Genomic DNA, 14,769 nt, shown 5'->3' on the forward strand with positions numbered 1-14,769 from the left:
GGAAGCTCTTCGGGAACGTTTACCATCATAAACAACAGTGCTTCCCGTTCTCTATAGGGTTTGAGCAGATTACAGTGGTAAACTTCCTGTGCTTTCCGTTTTCCTGGCATACTCACCACGTAGTTAACGTCCGACAGTTTTTGAACAATCCGTGCTGGGCCCTCCCACTGCACGTCGAGTTTGTTCTTTAGCGATGTGCGCAATATCATTACCTCATCGCCCACCTCAAAACGACGGGCCCTGGCTGTCCGATCATAATAAGCCTTGGCCCACTGATGGGCCTTTGCCATTGCTTCACCTGACAACTCCTGTGCCCTTCTTAAGCGTTCGAGGAGCCTCAGGACGTACTCCACCACGACTGGGTCGTCGCCCCTGCCTTCCCACGAGTCTCGAAGCATGCGAAGCGGATACCGCAGTGAGCGACCGTACACCAGCTCAGCTGGCGAAAACCCCGTAGCCGCATGCGGCGCGGTCCTTAATGCAAACATCACCCCAGGCAGACACAGCTCTCAGTCAGTTTGTTGTTCAAAACACGATGCTCTCAACACGCGCTTCATGACGGAGTGGAGCTTCTCAACGGAATTCGACTGTGGGTGGTACACTGATCTGTGTAACAGCTTTACCCCGCACCTTTCGAGAAAGGCTGTCGTCAAAGCGCTAGTAGACACTGTGCCCTGATCTGACTGGATTTCCTCAGGAAAACCAACTCGCGCAAATATGGACAGTAGTGCATTGACTATCTCAACTGAGCTGAGTTCTTTAAGCAGCACTGCTTCAGGGAACTTTGTCGGTGGGCAGATCACAGCCAAAATGTGTCTGTACCCCGTGGTTGTTACCGGCAGAGGTCCCACTATATCAACAACGAGCCGTCTAAAAGGCTCCCTAACGATAGGTACCAACTTCAACGGCGCCCTTGATTTGTCCCCTGGTTTGCCCACCCGCTGACAGGTGTCACATGTCCTCACAAAGTGTTCTGCGTCACGAAAACACCCTGGCCAATAGTACTCTTTCAAGAGACGGTCCTTAGTCTCCTTAACTCCTAGGTGTCCGGACCACGAACCTCCATGCGACAAGCGCAACAGATCCTCACGGTAGCACTGAGGCACTATCAGCTGATCGAACTCCACTCCCCTGCGGTCTAGATACTTGCGGTACAGGACCCCACTTCTCTCCACAAAACCAGCATTTTTCTTGGCGATACCTTCCTTGACATTGCAGTGCATGTTTTCTAGGCTGCCATCCTTTTCTTGCTCGGCTATCAAAGCCGACCGGCTGACTTTTAGCAACCTATTAAGTCCATCTGACGTAGGCGCGATGAGCAAATCAGCAGATAGCTCTTGTAACTTTCCCGTGTCGGGCATTTCCTCTCCAGTATCTGGTGCCTTCAACGCTACATGCTCAATTTTATTCAGTTCCGACGAGCTCTGAATATCAGCTTGCTGCGCCTCCGACCCTTTCTCATTGTTCGACAACGTCGGCCCTGCAACTACCACCTTTGCAACGAGCTCCCGAACTGTCGATCTGGTTAAGGCCTGAACGCTAGCCTCACCAAACAAAAGCCCCTTCTCGCGCAGGAGGTGATCGGACCTGTTCGAAAATAGGTACGGGTACTGGGGAGGCAGCATAGATGACACTGTGGCCTCCATCTCAAGTGCTCCGAAAGGTCCTTCAATAAGCACTGTTGCTACGGGCAGACACACGCTATGAGCTTCCACGGCTTGCTTGATCCATGCGCACTCGCCCGTGAACATATCGGGTTCTACGTAAGAGGGGTGAACTACATCCATTGTAGCTTCGGAATCACGAAGCACTCGGCACTCTTTCCCGTTCACGAGGAGGTCTCGCATGTAAGGCTCGAGAAGCTTCATGTTCTCGTCAGTGCTGCATGATGAAAAAACACGACTTTTGTTTTTCTTTCTGGACACTGCGCCGAAAAGTTACCCGGCTTCTGGCACGTATAACACACGCACGCTTGCCTCGTTTCGAACCGCTTTCTGCGTTCGGCTTCGGCTGCCGCCGTCTCCTTACGTTCGGTCGCACTGCTTTCACTCGCATCTGCACTACGTGTGCCCCCCTTGCTTTCATGGGCGTGAACTTCGGCCTCTCAAACTTGGAGCCAAATTCAACCTTTTGACCGTCCTTAGCTCCGCGAGCCCGATGCGTCACAAACTCCTCGCCTAGTTCGGCGGCTTTATCCACCGTACTAACGTCTGGCTTATCTAAGACCCAGTACCGCACGTTCTCAGGTAACCGACTATAAAACCGTTCCAGCCCGAAACACTGGAGAACTTTCTCGTGGTCACCAAACGCTTTCTCTTCTTTGAGCCACTCCTGCATGTTTGACATAAGCCTGTAGGCAAACTCTGTATATCACTCACTTCTGCCTATCTCATTTTCCCGAAACTTCCGACGGAACGCCTCCGCTGACAGCCTGTACTTTTTTAGCGGACTCGATTTCAATTGGTCGAAATACTCTGCCTCCTCTCTCTTCAAGCGAGCGACTACGTCGGCCGCCTCGCCGGGTAACAAAGTGAGCAAGCGCTGTGGCCACGTCTCCCGAGAGAACCGTTGCTGCTCGCAGGTTCGCTCAAAGTTAACCAGGAACGAACCAATGTCCTCTCCAAGCTTAAACGGCCGCATCAGGTCAGTCATTTTGAAAGATACTCGTTATCCTGCACCGTGTGCCTGCCTGACTTCCATTATGAGCGCGTTCCATCTCTACCTCGAGACGCTTCATTTCCGAAGTGTGTTGACGGTCGCGCTCCTCTTTCTCTTTTTGCTCTTTACGTTCGCGCTCCTGTCTTTCTCTTTTTGCCGTCTCCCTCTCCTCAATGGTCTCAAGGCATTCCGACAGCTCGTCATCCTCAGTTTTTAACTCAAGAATAGCCCTTAGCAGTTCTGGTTTTCTGAGTTTGTCTGAGACATCCAGACCCAACTCTCTTGCAAGCTCCAGCAATTTCGGTTTGCGCAACTACTTCAAATCCATGGCTGCTCTGAATGCTGCTTTCTCTACTGCCTACTATTGTCTTGCCGCAAACTAACCCGCCAGCAACGACAACCACAATTACCAGCTCTGTTTCTGACACTAACAAAAGCCTGGCAAAACTCAGAAGAAAGTCCCGCACTCACCAAACCTCGCAGCCAAGAATTCAGCGCAGTCGTTCCGCTGCAGGCAACCAGTCATCACACAGGGCTCGTTGCACTGCTGCCGGATGGTCGTTGTGCTTCTCAGCACACAGTCGACCGCATATCTTCGCTGCTGGCCACCGTTGTCGCGATCCCACCGCTGCCACCAGTTGTTGCATCTGGGTCGGAAGCCCCAAGGGTAGCGTTGGCCTGGCGGCCTGGGGCACAACTGGAAGCATCCGAAGGTCCTGGCAAAGGATGAGTCGACTGCTAACAGAACAACTTGTTTATTCTAGCATTGCAAATGAGCGGCCGGTCAGGTCGACCGAAGTGGAGAAACGGGAGACCACGTTACTCGACCTAATAAATCGAAGCTTCTCTCTGGCTTCCGGGGGCAGCTGCTTTTATACTCTTGGAGTCGAGGGCAAGAAGAAACGGCTCGGAAGAGGCGCACGTGACGGCGGCGCACGGAACACGTCGCGACAAGTCTCCGCTGGGCCGGCGCCGGTCGGACCTCCTCGCTTCACAGTTGGGGAGCTCCTCTCCCCGGCTGTGCGCTTTCACAAGCGTGGGCACCCACATGCACACACACACACGCACACGCACGCACGCACGCACGCACACACACACACACACACACACACACACACACACACACACACACACACACACACACACACACGCACGCACACGCACGCACACGAAGACACGTGGCATTGAAACATGCCTGGACGCGCTTAGCAGGAGGCGTTGAGACAGCGCTGAACTGGCCAAAATGTCCGCCGCTGTGAACGAAGCCCCGGCCTCCGTTGCATCCGCGCCGGCTATACCGCACGTCAGAGGCGAAACGTAACAGTCTTAATACAAACACGCTAATACAAAGCGTTTCCTTTCCATTCCAGTGAACTTGCCGGTATCGAGCATCACCAAGTTCATACACGAAAGCTTCACAACTTCGCGACTGCTGTTGGAAGGAGAAGCAGTCTACGAATCAAAACACGTGGCAATGCGATGTGAAGGAGAAGAAAGATGCCACAATAACGTTTGCTGGGCTGGTTCTCCAAACGTCGGCAGTAAACAAAGATCTGCATGAGCTGGAAATTTCCTTGAAAGGCAGAGAAGTTATTGCAGCAACCTGCAGCTGCAGATCAGTGTAAAAAGAAAGTGTAAATATTAAAATGCCAATTTTTTGAAGCATTACATTTTAAAAGTACTTCTTATGAAAGCATTTGATCACTTTCACCATATATATAAGCAATATTAAACATTTTAAAAATAATCTGACCACTTTCTTGTTAAAATCTAACCAGAGAAACTACTAATAACTACCCCTGCTTTTCTAGGCTTTATTATCTGCTGGCTTCATAAGGTTCTCACTAACAAAAATTTGCCCCCTCAGTTACCCTTCTTTTCAACTAGAATTGAAGTATTCACCAAATGTGAGCAAAATAAGCACACACGTATGCATGTCTGAGAGCAAGAAAGCACCGCTGACTTTATAGCATAGCAGCATTCTATTGTGCTACTCTATGTACATTACTGAATGTCATTTCTATGGGTGCATATGGCTGTTAGTATGGCATCGATTCATTCAGTAAGCATATATATTACTCCAAGCTAACAGCTGGTTCTGCATGTTTACATTCAGGCTGCACTAATGCAAGAACATGGTTGCGCTCCTCCTGCACTATAATGCAAGGGACACCTTTGACATCCTGTCCTCCACTGATCTTCCTCAGCTGTGGGGCAAAGAGCTCAAGGCAGGTGTCAAAGATAAATATGCGCCAAGGAAGATTGTGGATCTTCCTTGTTCAACAAAGGTAAACAAAAATTACTTTAGCTTGTTTAATGGAACGTTAAATTTATAGCAGCTGTGAAATAATGCAGAACCAACTAAAACACAAATATTTATTCCTGAAATGTTTTAGGCGAAGAGTAAACACGTGAAGCTTCCCACTGAGGACACCTTAAACAGGCTGCTGCATGCTTTGCCCTACAGTTCTGCAGCACTCAGGCACAGTGAAAGCAGTAAGTATACCTTTACTACCACTACATCATATTTGGCTGCCAGCACCACTTGTGCACAGATAATACTAACAAGAAATGCACAACCCACTGTAAGAGAATTTCGTAGAATCGCTCATTATAGAAGCACTCCAGCGCTTCGTAGTAGCCAATTCTGGTTAACACACTGTGCAGCCACACAGAGAGAAACTGTTGCTGCTGCACCTTGCTTGCTATAAACAGGAGACTCGGGTACTTTGAAAATTGCAGTGACGTGCAGTTCAGTAGAACCACTAAAATTCCTTCTCCCTTTAACAGTGGACTGCAATGTACATTTCATTGAACATGTAAGGCTGACTACAGATTCTTCCACATGCACCACTGAATGTTATCTACAGACTTTGGTGCTGGTTGCTGCATAAGTAGTGGGTTGCAAGTTTTTTGTGTTGTGTTATCGACTTAAGCTGCAAGAAGACTTTAAAACATTTTTTTCCAACTAAATCTCCGCTTGTAAACTTTTTTGACAGTTTCACATTAGAGCGCATGCTTAGAAGAAAACACAGACAAATGAAGTTTTGGTAATGAGCCAACTGTATTAATTACCAATGCACTAAATATAGTCATCTTTTACTACAACCTGCAGGTGTAAATAAAATCAAGACAATAGAGCAACCACTTATACATATTGTTGATATAATGCCCAGTCGCAGTCATAGAGTCTAAACATAAATACAAGGCATATTATGTACAATGAGCAAAATTGGACTGTACATGCGCTGTCCGAAGTGCTTCGATTGGAGCTAGTTGGTATCGCATCTCGGTATGCTATATTATGGCGCTGCACACACAAAGTGACACACAAAGGAGATTATCATGGTATGCGTTTGTTTCTTGTTTTTAGTGTTGATGTCCGTGTGCTTGTCATCTTTACAGCACAACAATATACTATACACTCATGTGGTGGCATTTTGTCAAGTTGTCATGATTTTTGGCACTTACACAGTGTACTTGCTTTCTAGGAAACCCCAAGCATCCAGCAAATGTAAGCAGCGGCTGGTCTTCAAGTGGCAAACAAGACTGCAGAGCTGCAGAGCTGCAGATGCAGCAAATACAACTCCAATGCCAAATCAACACAGTGCAGGTGGAGAAATATTGGAGCACAACAAGGAAGAGTCCTGTGAAGCAAGGCCACCCGCAATGACAGAAACCGTCATCAAGGTAGTAGAAGCCGGGGAACTTTGAACAGAAGACATTTGTAACAATTACGGCAAGCATTCACACAATCAAACATTCAGGCAATCACGGATTTGACAACACTACAGGTGAACTCGCAACACTGGATGCTCTGCAGGAAAGGACTCATAACAGCACCTATTGCTTACTCTGTGTACACGCGACTGTAGACTGACACGTGCACTTGCCTATCTTTATCGGGCGACCACGTTTCGCCGCCTAACAAATGTTATCGCACATGCGGGACGCGCCTCCATGTATCGGAAGTTTCTGAAATCTTATCGATGCTTCTATCCGCTGTCTGATGCCGCCGAACCTTGTGTTATCTGATTTCATCGCGTGACGCGAATGGTGTAGAACATTGTGGAAGACAAGCGGGTCCCAGCGAGTAGTCTGGAACATTCGACGACTGCTGTATAAAAGCCGTCGCGCTTGACCCGCTGATCAGATTTTCGACGATCGCCGAGTGTGCTCGCCGCTATCGTTGTTGTTTTTAGCGTAGCCTGCTTTTGAGGGCACAAGTTCGCCCGATAAAAAGCTAGTTTCTATAATCACAGTATTACTGCCTTCTTCACCGTCACTACAACGTGGCATCTGGCGGAGGTGCTTTACGTTCATGTACAGGACGCCCTCGAAAAGCCGTAATCCAAGCCCGAACCCCAAAGACAACACCAACGTCGTCCCGGGACATCTAGCAAGCTGCCGGCTACAGCAGCTGCCGCCGGAACACGGAATTCTACCAGAGACGACCAAGAAGATATTCAGAGAAGATCGTCCAGAGCCGACCAAGACAGCCCCAATGGCAGCCGCAGCGGCCCCAATAGTTCTGCAGCAGCCCAGGGAAACACCGACGTTCCGCGGTTCCACATTTGAGGACCCGGAAAGCTGGCTGGAAAAGTATGAGAGGGGCGCTACGTTTAACAGTTGGAACAGCGACGACAAGCTGCGACATGTCTATTTCGCATTGGAAGACGCCGCCAGGACCTGGTTCGAGAATCGAGAAGCCACCTTAACGACGTAAGACCTGTTCTGAAGCGGCTTCTTGTAAACATCTACAAGCGTCGTGCGAAAAGAGCGAGCCCAAGCTTTACTAGAAACCAGAGCGCAGCTGCCAAATGAGACGATCGCCATCTTCACGAAGAAGATGCTCCGTCTTTTCTGGCACGCCTACCATGAAATGTCGGAGGAGAAAAAAGTCTGCTTCCTGATGCGGGGCGTCAAGCAAGAACTTTTCGCCGGACTTATTCGTAACTCACCGAAGACCGTAGCTGAGTTTTCTGCAGAGCCATCGACGATCTAAAAACTCTGGAAAAGCGCACCCGGCAATAAACCCGCCATGTGCTAACGCCGCAGTACGCTATCCAAGGACTGGGTTCCGACGAATTTCACGACACTATCAGGGCCATTGCGCGCGAAAAACTGCGCAAGGTCTTGCCTTCGTCGCAGCCTCAAGTGGCCTCGATCCCCGACATCGTGAAAAATTAGGTTCAGCGACCGCTTGGAGTTCCTGAGGTGCAACCTCAATTACCGCAGCCACAGCAAGAAGCGATTACATAGGCCGCCATCGCACGCTGTCCAGGCGCCCCTCCGCGTCTGCGTCAGGGCCCTGTAACGCAGCCATGCGCCAGGACCGCCGCCGCCGCCAGCACGCCCACCCGTCGTCCAGCGCACCTACGTGAGGAATACGGACATTTGGCGAGCCCCCGACAATCGCCCGTTCTGCTATTGCGGCGGAGAAGCCGGCCATCTGTACCGCCGACGCCCATACCGTGACTTGGGACTTAGAGGGTTCGCCGTCAATGCGCCGCGTCCACAGCTTGGGGAGAGCCCACTGCGACATTGCCGACTACCTAGCCGCCATTCAGTGGAACTCTCGACGATCATCCCGTTCGCCGTCACCAGGCTGCTACCTGTCGCCGCAACGACGACCATACGCTGACCCAGCCCATGGCCGATCCGTCAGCCCATAACCGGAAAACTAAAAGCAGCAACCGATGGAGCTGCGGTTGTTGTTCGTTGAACTGACGAAGATCCCCCGGCGCCGACGAAGACGCCGAAAAGACTATCTCTACGGCATAACAACGACGACACACCGCCGTCCCGGCGAAGTTTGGCAGCAAAGAACACGCTGATGAAACACGACCTGACGACGCGACGTTCCAGCCACAGGTCAACGCGACGCAGCCGAGATCCGACGCCAAGACCTAACTGTGACGCAAGACAAGGAACTACCTACCTTGACATGCTTCTCGACAGCCACGCAGTCACTGCCATAGTCGACGCAGGGGCCGATTACTCCATCATGAGTGGACACATCGCCGCCCAGTTGAAGAAGGGTAAGACTGCATGGGAGGGCCCCCGAATTCGGACCACTGGATGACACCTCATTACGCCGACTGGAATCTGCACGGCAAGAATTACGGTTCATGACCGGACTTACCCTGCCACCTTCGTTATCCTCCAACAGTGTTCACGAGACGTCATTCTTGACATAGACTTCCTGAACCAACACGGCGCAATCATCGATCTGAAGTCGAAATCGATAACGCTGTCGCAAGATGAAGCGATACCACCGGAGAGCTCTCCTGATCACTGCACCTTGAGTGTGCTCAGAGATCAATTCAGCATCCCGCAGCGCTCCAGCATTGTTATTTCCGTCTGCACCAAAATACCCCCCGACGTAGAGGGCGTCATCGAGGGCGACCAGCGTCTAGTACTCGACCGTGAAATTTGCGTCGTAAGAGGGATCGCTCGACTACAAGAAGGGAAAGCGGAAGTGATGCTAACCAACTTCAGCCAAGAGTTCAAGCACATCAGCAACGACACGACAATCGCGTACATCGAGGAAGTTGTGGAAACGAGCAATGCCTTTGTCCTCTCAGATTCTGCCGCATATACCCCGACGACCAAAGATCCCGAACCAGACTTCGACGCAAATCCAACTCTCCCCATAAGCACAGCTCAGAAGTCTTCTCCGACGATTCAAAGACTGCTTTTCGACGTCGTCGCGGATTCAACAAACACCAGTCACAAAGCATCGCCTAATAACGGAAGAGTGTGCGCAATCACTCCGCCAGAACTCTTACCGAGTTTCGAAGCGAGAACGTGAAGCTATTAGGCAACAAGTCGACGAAATGATCCGCGACGACATCATCCTGCCATCGAAAAGTCAGTGGGTACCTCCTGTTGTCCTGGTGAAGAAAAACGACAGAACCCTACGTTTCTGCGTAGATTATCGTAGACATGGACAAGATCACGAAGAAGGACGTGTACCCCCTTCCACGGACATACGACGCATTGGATGCGCTCTGCAACTCTAAACACTTCTCGTCGATGGACCTCAAGTCTGGCTACTGGCAAATAGAAGTCGACGAGAGAAATCGCGAAAAGACCGCCTTCATCACGCCAGACGGCCTCTACGAGTTTAATATCATGCCATTCAGACTGTGCTCGGCGCCTGCTACGTTTCAGCGCGTCATGGACACGGTGTTAGTAGGATTGAAGTGGCCGACATGTCTTGTTTACTTGGATGACGTCGTTGTCCTCGCCAGAAATTTCGACGACCACCTTAAGCGGCTTGCAAAAGTATTAGAAGCCTTCCGATCATCAGGGCCCACTCTGAAGCCGAAAAGGTGCCGCTTCGCTTACGACGAGCTTCTGTTCCTAGGCCACGTCATCAGCAAATCCTGAGTACGCTCCGCCCGTCAAAAACAGCTGCCATCGCAAATTTCATGCAGCCCATCGACAAGCAGGCACTGCGTAGATTCCTTGGCGTGTGTGCCTACTACAGGTGCTTTGTCAAGGACATTACACGCATCACCGAGCCGCTAAGCATCTAACCGAATCTGATGTCGAGTTCAAGTGGCAAACGCCACAGGCCGACGCATTTCAAGAACTCAAACGACGCATGCAGTCGCCGCCGGTACTTGCACACTTCGACGAAGTCGCCGATACCGAAATCCGCACTGACGCCAGTATATAAAGCCAAGGCCTCGGTGCCGTTCTAGTACTGTGGAAAGACGGACTTGAACGGCTGATATGCTGGCCGGTCGCTGTCAAAAGCGGAAGGCAATTATTCTACGACTGAAAAGAAATACCTCGCGATCATTTCGGCTACAGCAAAATTCCGCCCTTACCTATATGGCAGGCCATTCAAAGTCGTCAGTGACCATCACGCGTTGTGTTGGCTGGCTAACTTAAGGGACCCTTCAGGACGGCTGGCGAGGTGGAGCCTCAGACTGCAAGAATATGACGTCACGATAATCTACAAGTCCGGACGCAAACACTCTGACGCCGACTGCCTATCACGCGCCCCCATCGATCCCCCGCCGCAAGACGACGAGGACCACGACGCCTTCCTCGAAATAATAAGCGCCGAAGACTTCACTAAACAGCAACGAGCACACCCGGAGCTAAAAGGCCTCGTCGAGCATTTGGAATGGAGCAGCGACGTTGTGCCTAGGGCCTTTAAGCACTGATTGTCCTCGCTCACGTTACAAAACAACCTGCTCATAAAAAAGAGCTTCTTACCAGTCCACGCCAGCTACCTTCTTGTTCCGTCAGTGCTGCGTCCGGAAGTACTGCACGCCCAACATGACGATCCAACCGCTGGGCACCTCGGATTCTCCCGAAAGCTGTCGAGCGTGCAGGAAAGGTATTACTGGCCGCATCTGACAGCCGACGTCGCCCGTTATGTCAAGACATGCCGAGACTGTCAGCGACACAAGACACCACCGACAGGGCCAGCAGGATTACTACAGCCGATGAAATCTCCTTGCCGACCATTTCAGCAGATCGGGATGGATTTGTTGGGACCATTTTCGACGTCAACATCCGGAAATAAGTAGATCGTCGTGGCGATGGACTATCTCACCCACTTCGCTGAAACTAAAGCTCTAGCGTAAGGCAGCGCAGCCAAAGTGGAGAAATTTTTTGTTGAGAACATCCTGCTGCGACATGATGCCCCAGAAGTCCTCATCACCGACAGAGGAAGAACCTTTACAGCAGAGCTCACCCAAGCCATTCTGCAATACAGCCATACAAGCCACAGGAGGATAACTGCCTACCACCAGCTCACGAATGGTCTTACGGAGCGCCTGAACAAGACTTTCGCCGACATGCTAGCAATGTACGTCGACGTCGAGCACAAGACATGGGACGCGATGCTGCCATACGTAACCTTTGCTTTCAACACGGCGGTCAAAGAAACAACACAGATCACGTCGTTTAAGCTGGTTTATGGGCGGAACTCGACGACGATGCGCGACGCCATGCTGCCCCACGTCACTGACGAAGAGAATGTTGACGTCGCTACCTATTTCCAGCGCGCCAAAGAAGCCCGTCAGCTCACCCGCCTACGTATCAAGAAGCAGCAGCGTACCGACAGCCGACACTACAACCTCCGACGACGCTTCGCCGAGTACCAGCCCGGTGACCGTGTTTGAGTTTGGACTCCGACACGCCGACGAGGACTCAGAGAGAAACTACTGCGACGCTATTTCGGACCCTACAAGGTAATTCCACGTGTTGGCGCACTGGGCTTTGAGGTAGTGCCAGACGGCATTTCGCATTCACAGCGGCGCTGCGCACGACCTGAAGTTGTCCACGTGGACCGTTTTAAACCCTCTTACGCACGCTGACGAACTTCCTTGTTTTGTAGTTTCTTTGCTACGGGTGTTTTTCTTTATTCCTTTAGTTTGTTTGCAGCATTGATTCGATGCTTTCTTTAAGACGGGGGTATTGACACGTGCACTTGCCTACCTTTGTCGGGCGACCACGCTTTGCCGCCTAACAAATGTTATCGCACAGTGCGGGACGCGCCTCCATGTATCGGAAGTTTCTGGAATGTTATCGATGCCTCTATCCGCTGTCTGATGTCGGTCGCCGAACCTTCTGTTATCTGACTTCATCGCCTGACGCGAATGGTGTAGAACATTGTGGAAGACAAGCGGGTCCCAGCGAGTAGTCTGGAACATTCGACGACTGCTGTATAGAAGCCGTCGCGCTTGACCCGCTGATCATATTTTCTACGATCGCCGAGTGTGTTCGCCGCTATCGTTGTTCTTTTGAGTGTAGCCTGCTTTTTAGGGCACAAGTTCGCCCAATAAAACGCTAGTTTCTATAATCACAGTTTTGGTGCCTTCTTCACCGTCACTACTACGTGACAATACACTGAAAACAAAATGGGCCCTCATGACGTGCGCCCCCTGCTTAAGAAAGTGATGAGGGAACAAACAGTGCACACTCAGCTGTGCAAGGATCCTCTTGACACAGCAAAAGGCTTCTATTTAGTAAGAACAACACACCAAAATCTCCATCTACAAAGCATAGGCTGTGTAATTTGCAAAGAAAACCCTTGTATTGGAGCAAGTACAGATGGACTGGTCACTTGCAGCTGCTGCGCTACCAGAGTGCTAGAAGCAAAATGCCCAGTTAGTTTGGAAAGGTTTCAGGCTAAGGAGCTAACAACATTGAGCAACGGAAATTTCAGCCTTAATAAAACAAGTAGATATTTGTGCCAAATTCAAGCGCAAATGGGGATTCTGGAAGTAGAGATGGCTGATTTCTTTGTTTTTCAGGAGAGCGAGAACGTGTTGCTGCTAACTGCTAATTTTGATACAGATTTTTAAGCACTGTTGTAGAGCGAGCTGTATATTTTTTAAGTCTTATGTGCTGCCGTATGTAACTCATTAATAACACAAGATATGAACATTGCTTTTAATAACGAGCGGACAATTGATTTCAAAGGTGCAGACTGCACAAAGAAGTGAGCGATATCTTGAGTAATCCGCAACAAGATTGTTACTTAGAGATGATTTTTTACATCAAGAAAGTGTTTTCATGCGAATACAAGTTAGCTCTCAACCTCTGTTAGCCAAATTAAGAACACCAGCATCTACAGATTGTCCAGACAATGTGACCAGCGACAGAAAATAAATACAAACTTGTTTACGTGGCCTCTCTGTTGCGTGCTCTGTCGTTAAATTAGGAAATTATTATTTTTTATCACAAGTTGTCATCACAGAAAACTGGCTTAGAAAGGTTCATGATTTCAGCTATGATCTGCACAATGTCATCAATAAAATGAAAAACTTCTGTTCCTACGTTTCATCCCAAAATCTTGAATGCTATCATTTGATGGATTGCCCTCTCCACGTGAACTCGTGCTGCAGCGATGCTTTGATTTCTTTCGGCATCTTCTTTTGAAAGGTGCTTTTTGTTCCTCAAAAAAGGTGGACGTACCATTTTAATGTGGTGTTCAAGGCATAATTTGTCAATCAGAAAACCCTTATCTAACATAACACTGTCTATTGAACGTAGAAATTTCTCCAACACTCTACATTCCTTAGTTATTAAGGAATACGGTGTCCTTCCTCCATAGGCATTGCTGACGTAGCTGATGTGTCCTTCTGATGTATCACAGACAAGAATTTTAGCTGTGTATGTACCTTTATACCAACTGTAAGTTGGCAACTGAGACTCCATGTCCTTGGGCCTCCGCAATAGTATCTCAGTAGAGTCAAGTACTGCCAGAACAGTGGTGTAATCTTCAAAGTACACAGTCATATTGTCAACGACGCTTCTTTTGCTGGCCAATAGACTGCCTCTCGCAATATTGCTGCGAGGCCACTACCCCTCGCAGCAATATCACACTTGCTTTCAAGATGTCGGCTACAGTGATTCTATGAACACCAAAGACACTGAACAGAATCTAACACTGAAAATGTCAGGTTGTGCTGTAACTTCACAAACGTGAGCAGCACAGCTTCTTCATTTGAGATGCAAAATCTCTTTGCATGTGAAAGTCGTCTACAATCTGTGTATAGGTCACACAAGTTGTAGAAAAGCTGGAAGCAAGGCAGACCAGTAAGAACATTCAGGGTTCTTTCATCTCGGATCGCAGGAATTCTTAGTGGCTGGCTCCGCACTGTGTCAAGGGTGTTGACTTGGACACCAACGTCAGTTGTAATTGTAAGGAGGTCGGCAGGTATGGCTGAAGTAGAAAATCATAATTATTTTCTGTGTTCCCATGAATTAAAAATACAGATTAACCTTTGTTCTTAACACACCTTGGCTGCAGGTTTCACTGGAATCTTGTTCTCCTTCAATGTGAATGGAGGGTGGGGGAGCTGGTTCTGGCCTAGGGCTCAACAGCCAGTGTTGCAGGATCATCTTTACAGAAAGCCTCGGCGAGAGGTCTGTCCGCTGTAAACGAGAGCTCTGTCCTATGTGCACACCTAAAGCACATAACATATTACCCACAAAACATATGAAGCGTAATGACTTGGTCCAGCATTAATCCTAAATTTATATAAAATAACATGTATTACCTCAGCACAGCAACATTTCCAGCGAAAGGCAGAGACGGTGACATTATTTCCCTTCTAACTAGAATTGTTAACAATA

General features: G+C 49.4%; 1 protein-coding gene and 1 pseudogene across 1 annotated transcript; one reads left to right on the forward strand and one right to left on the reverse strand.

Annotated features, from left to right (window-relative positions):
* Positions 1 to 4,793: 4,793 nt before the first annotated feature.
* LOC142583749 (uncharacterized) lies at positions 4,794 to 12,992 on the forward strand. Its single transcript, XM_075694232.1, has 3 exons — positions 4,794 to 4,946; positions 9,595 to 9,707; positions 12,872 to 12,992. Exons 1-3 carry the CDS (start codon positions 4,794 to 4,796, stop codon positions 12,990 to 12,992), a joined length of 387 nt encoding a protein of 128 aa, XP_075550347.1.
* Positions 12,993 to 13,368: 376 nt separating this feature from the next.
* On the reverse strand, positions 13,369 to 14,535 carry LOC142583750 (uncharacterized; annotated as a pseudogene).
* Positions 14,536 to 14,769: the final 234 nt, after the last annotated feature.

This window comes from Dermacentor variabilis, chromosome 5 (assembly GCF_050947875.1).
Source record: "Dermacentor variabilis isolate Ectoservices chromosome 5, ASM5094787v1, whole genome shotgun sequence".
Taxonomy (NCBI): domain Eukaryota; kingdom Metazoa; phylum Arthropoda; class Arachnida; order Ixodida; family Ixodidae; genus Dermacentor; species Dermacentor variabilis.

Bases quoted from the DNA above. Each gene is read 5' to 3' on its own strand.
- LOC142583749 (XM_075694232.1), top strand. From the start codon at position 4,794: ATGGTTGCGCTCCTCCTGCACTATAATGCAAGGGACACCTTTGACATC. The intron at 4,947-9,594 runs GTAAACAAAAAT...GTTTCTGCGTAG, and splicing joins ATCTTCCTTGTTCAACAAAG to ATTATCGTAGACATGGACAA. The intron at 9,708-12,871 runs GTCTGGCTACTG...TAAAACAAGTAG, and splicing joins TTCTCGTCGATGGACCTCAA to ATATTTGTGCCAAATTCAAG.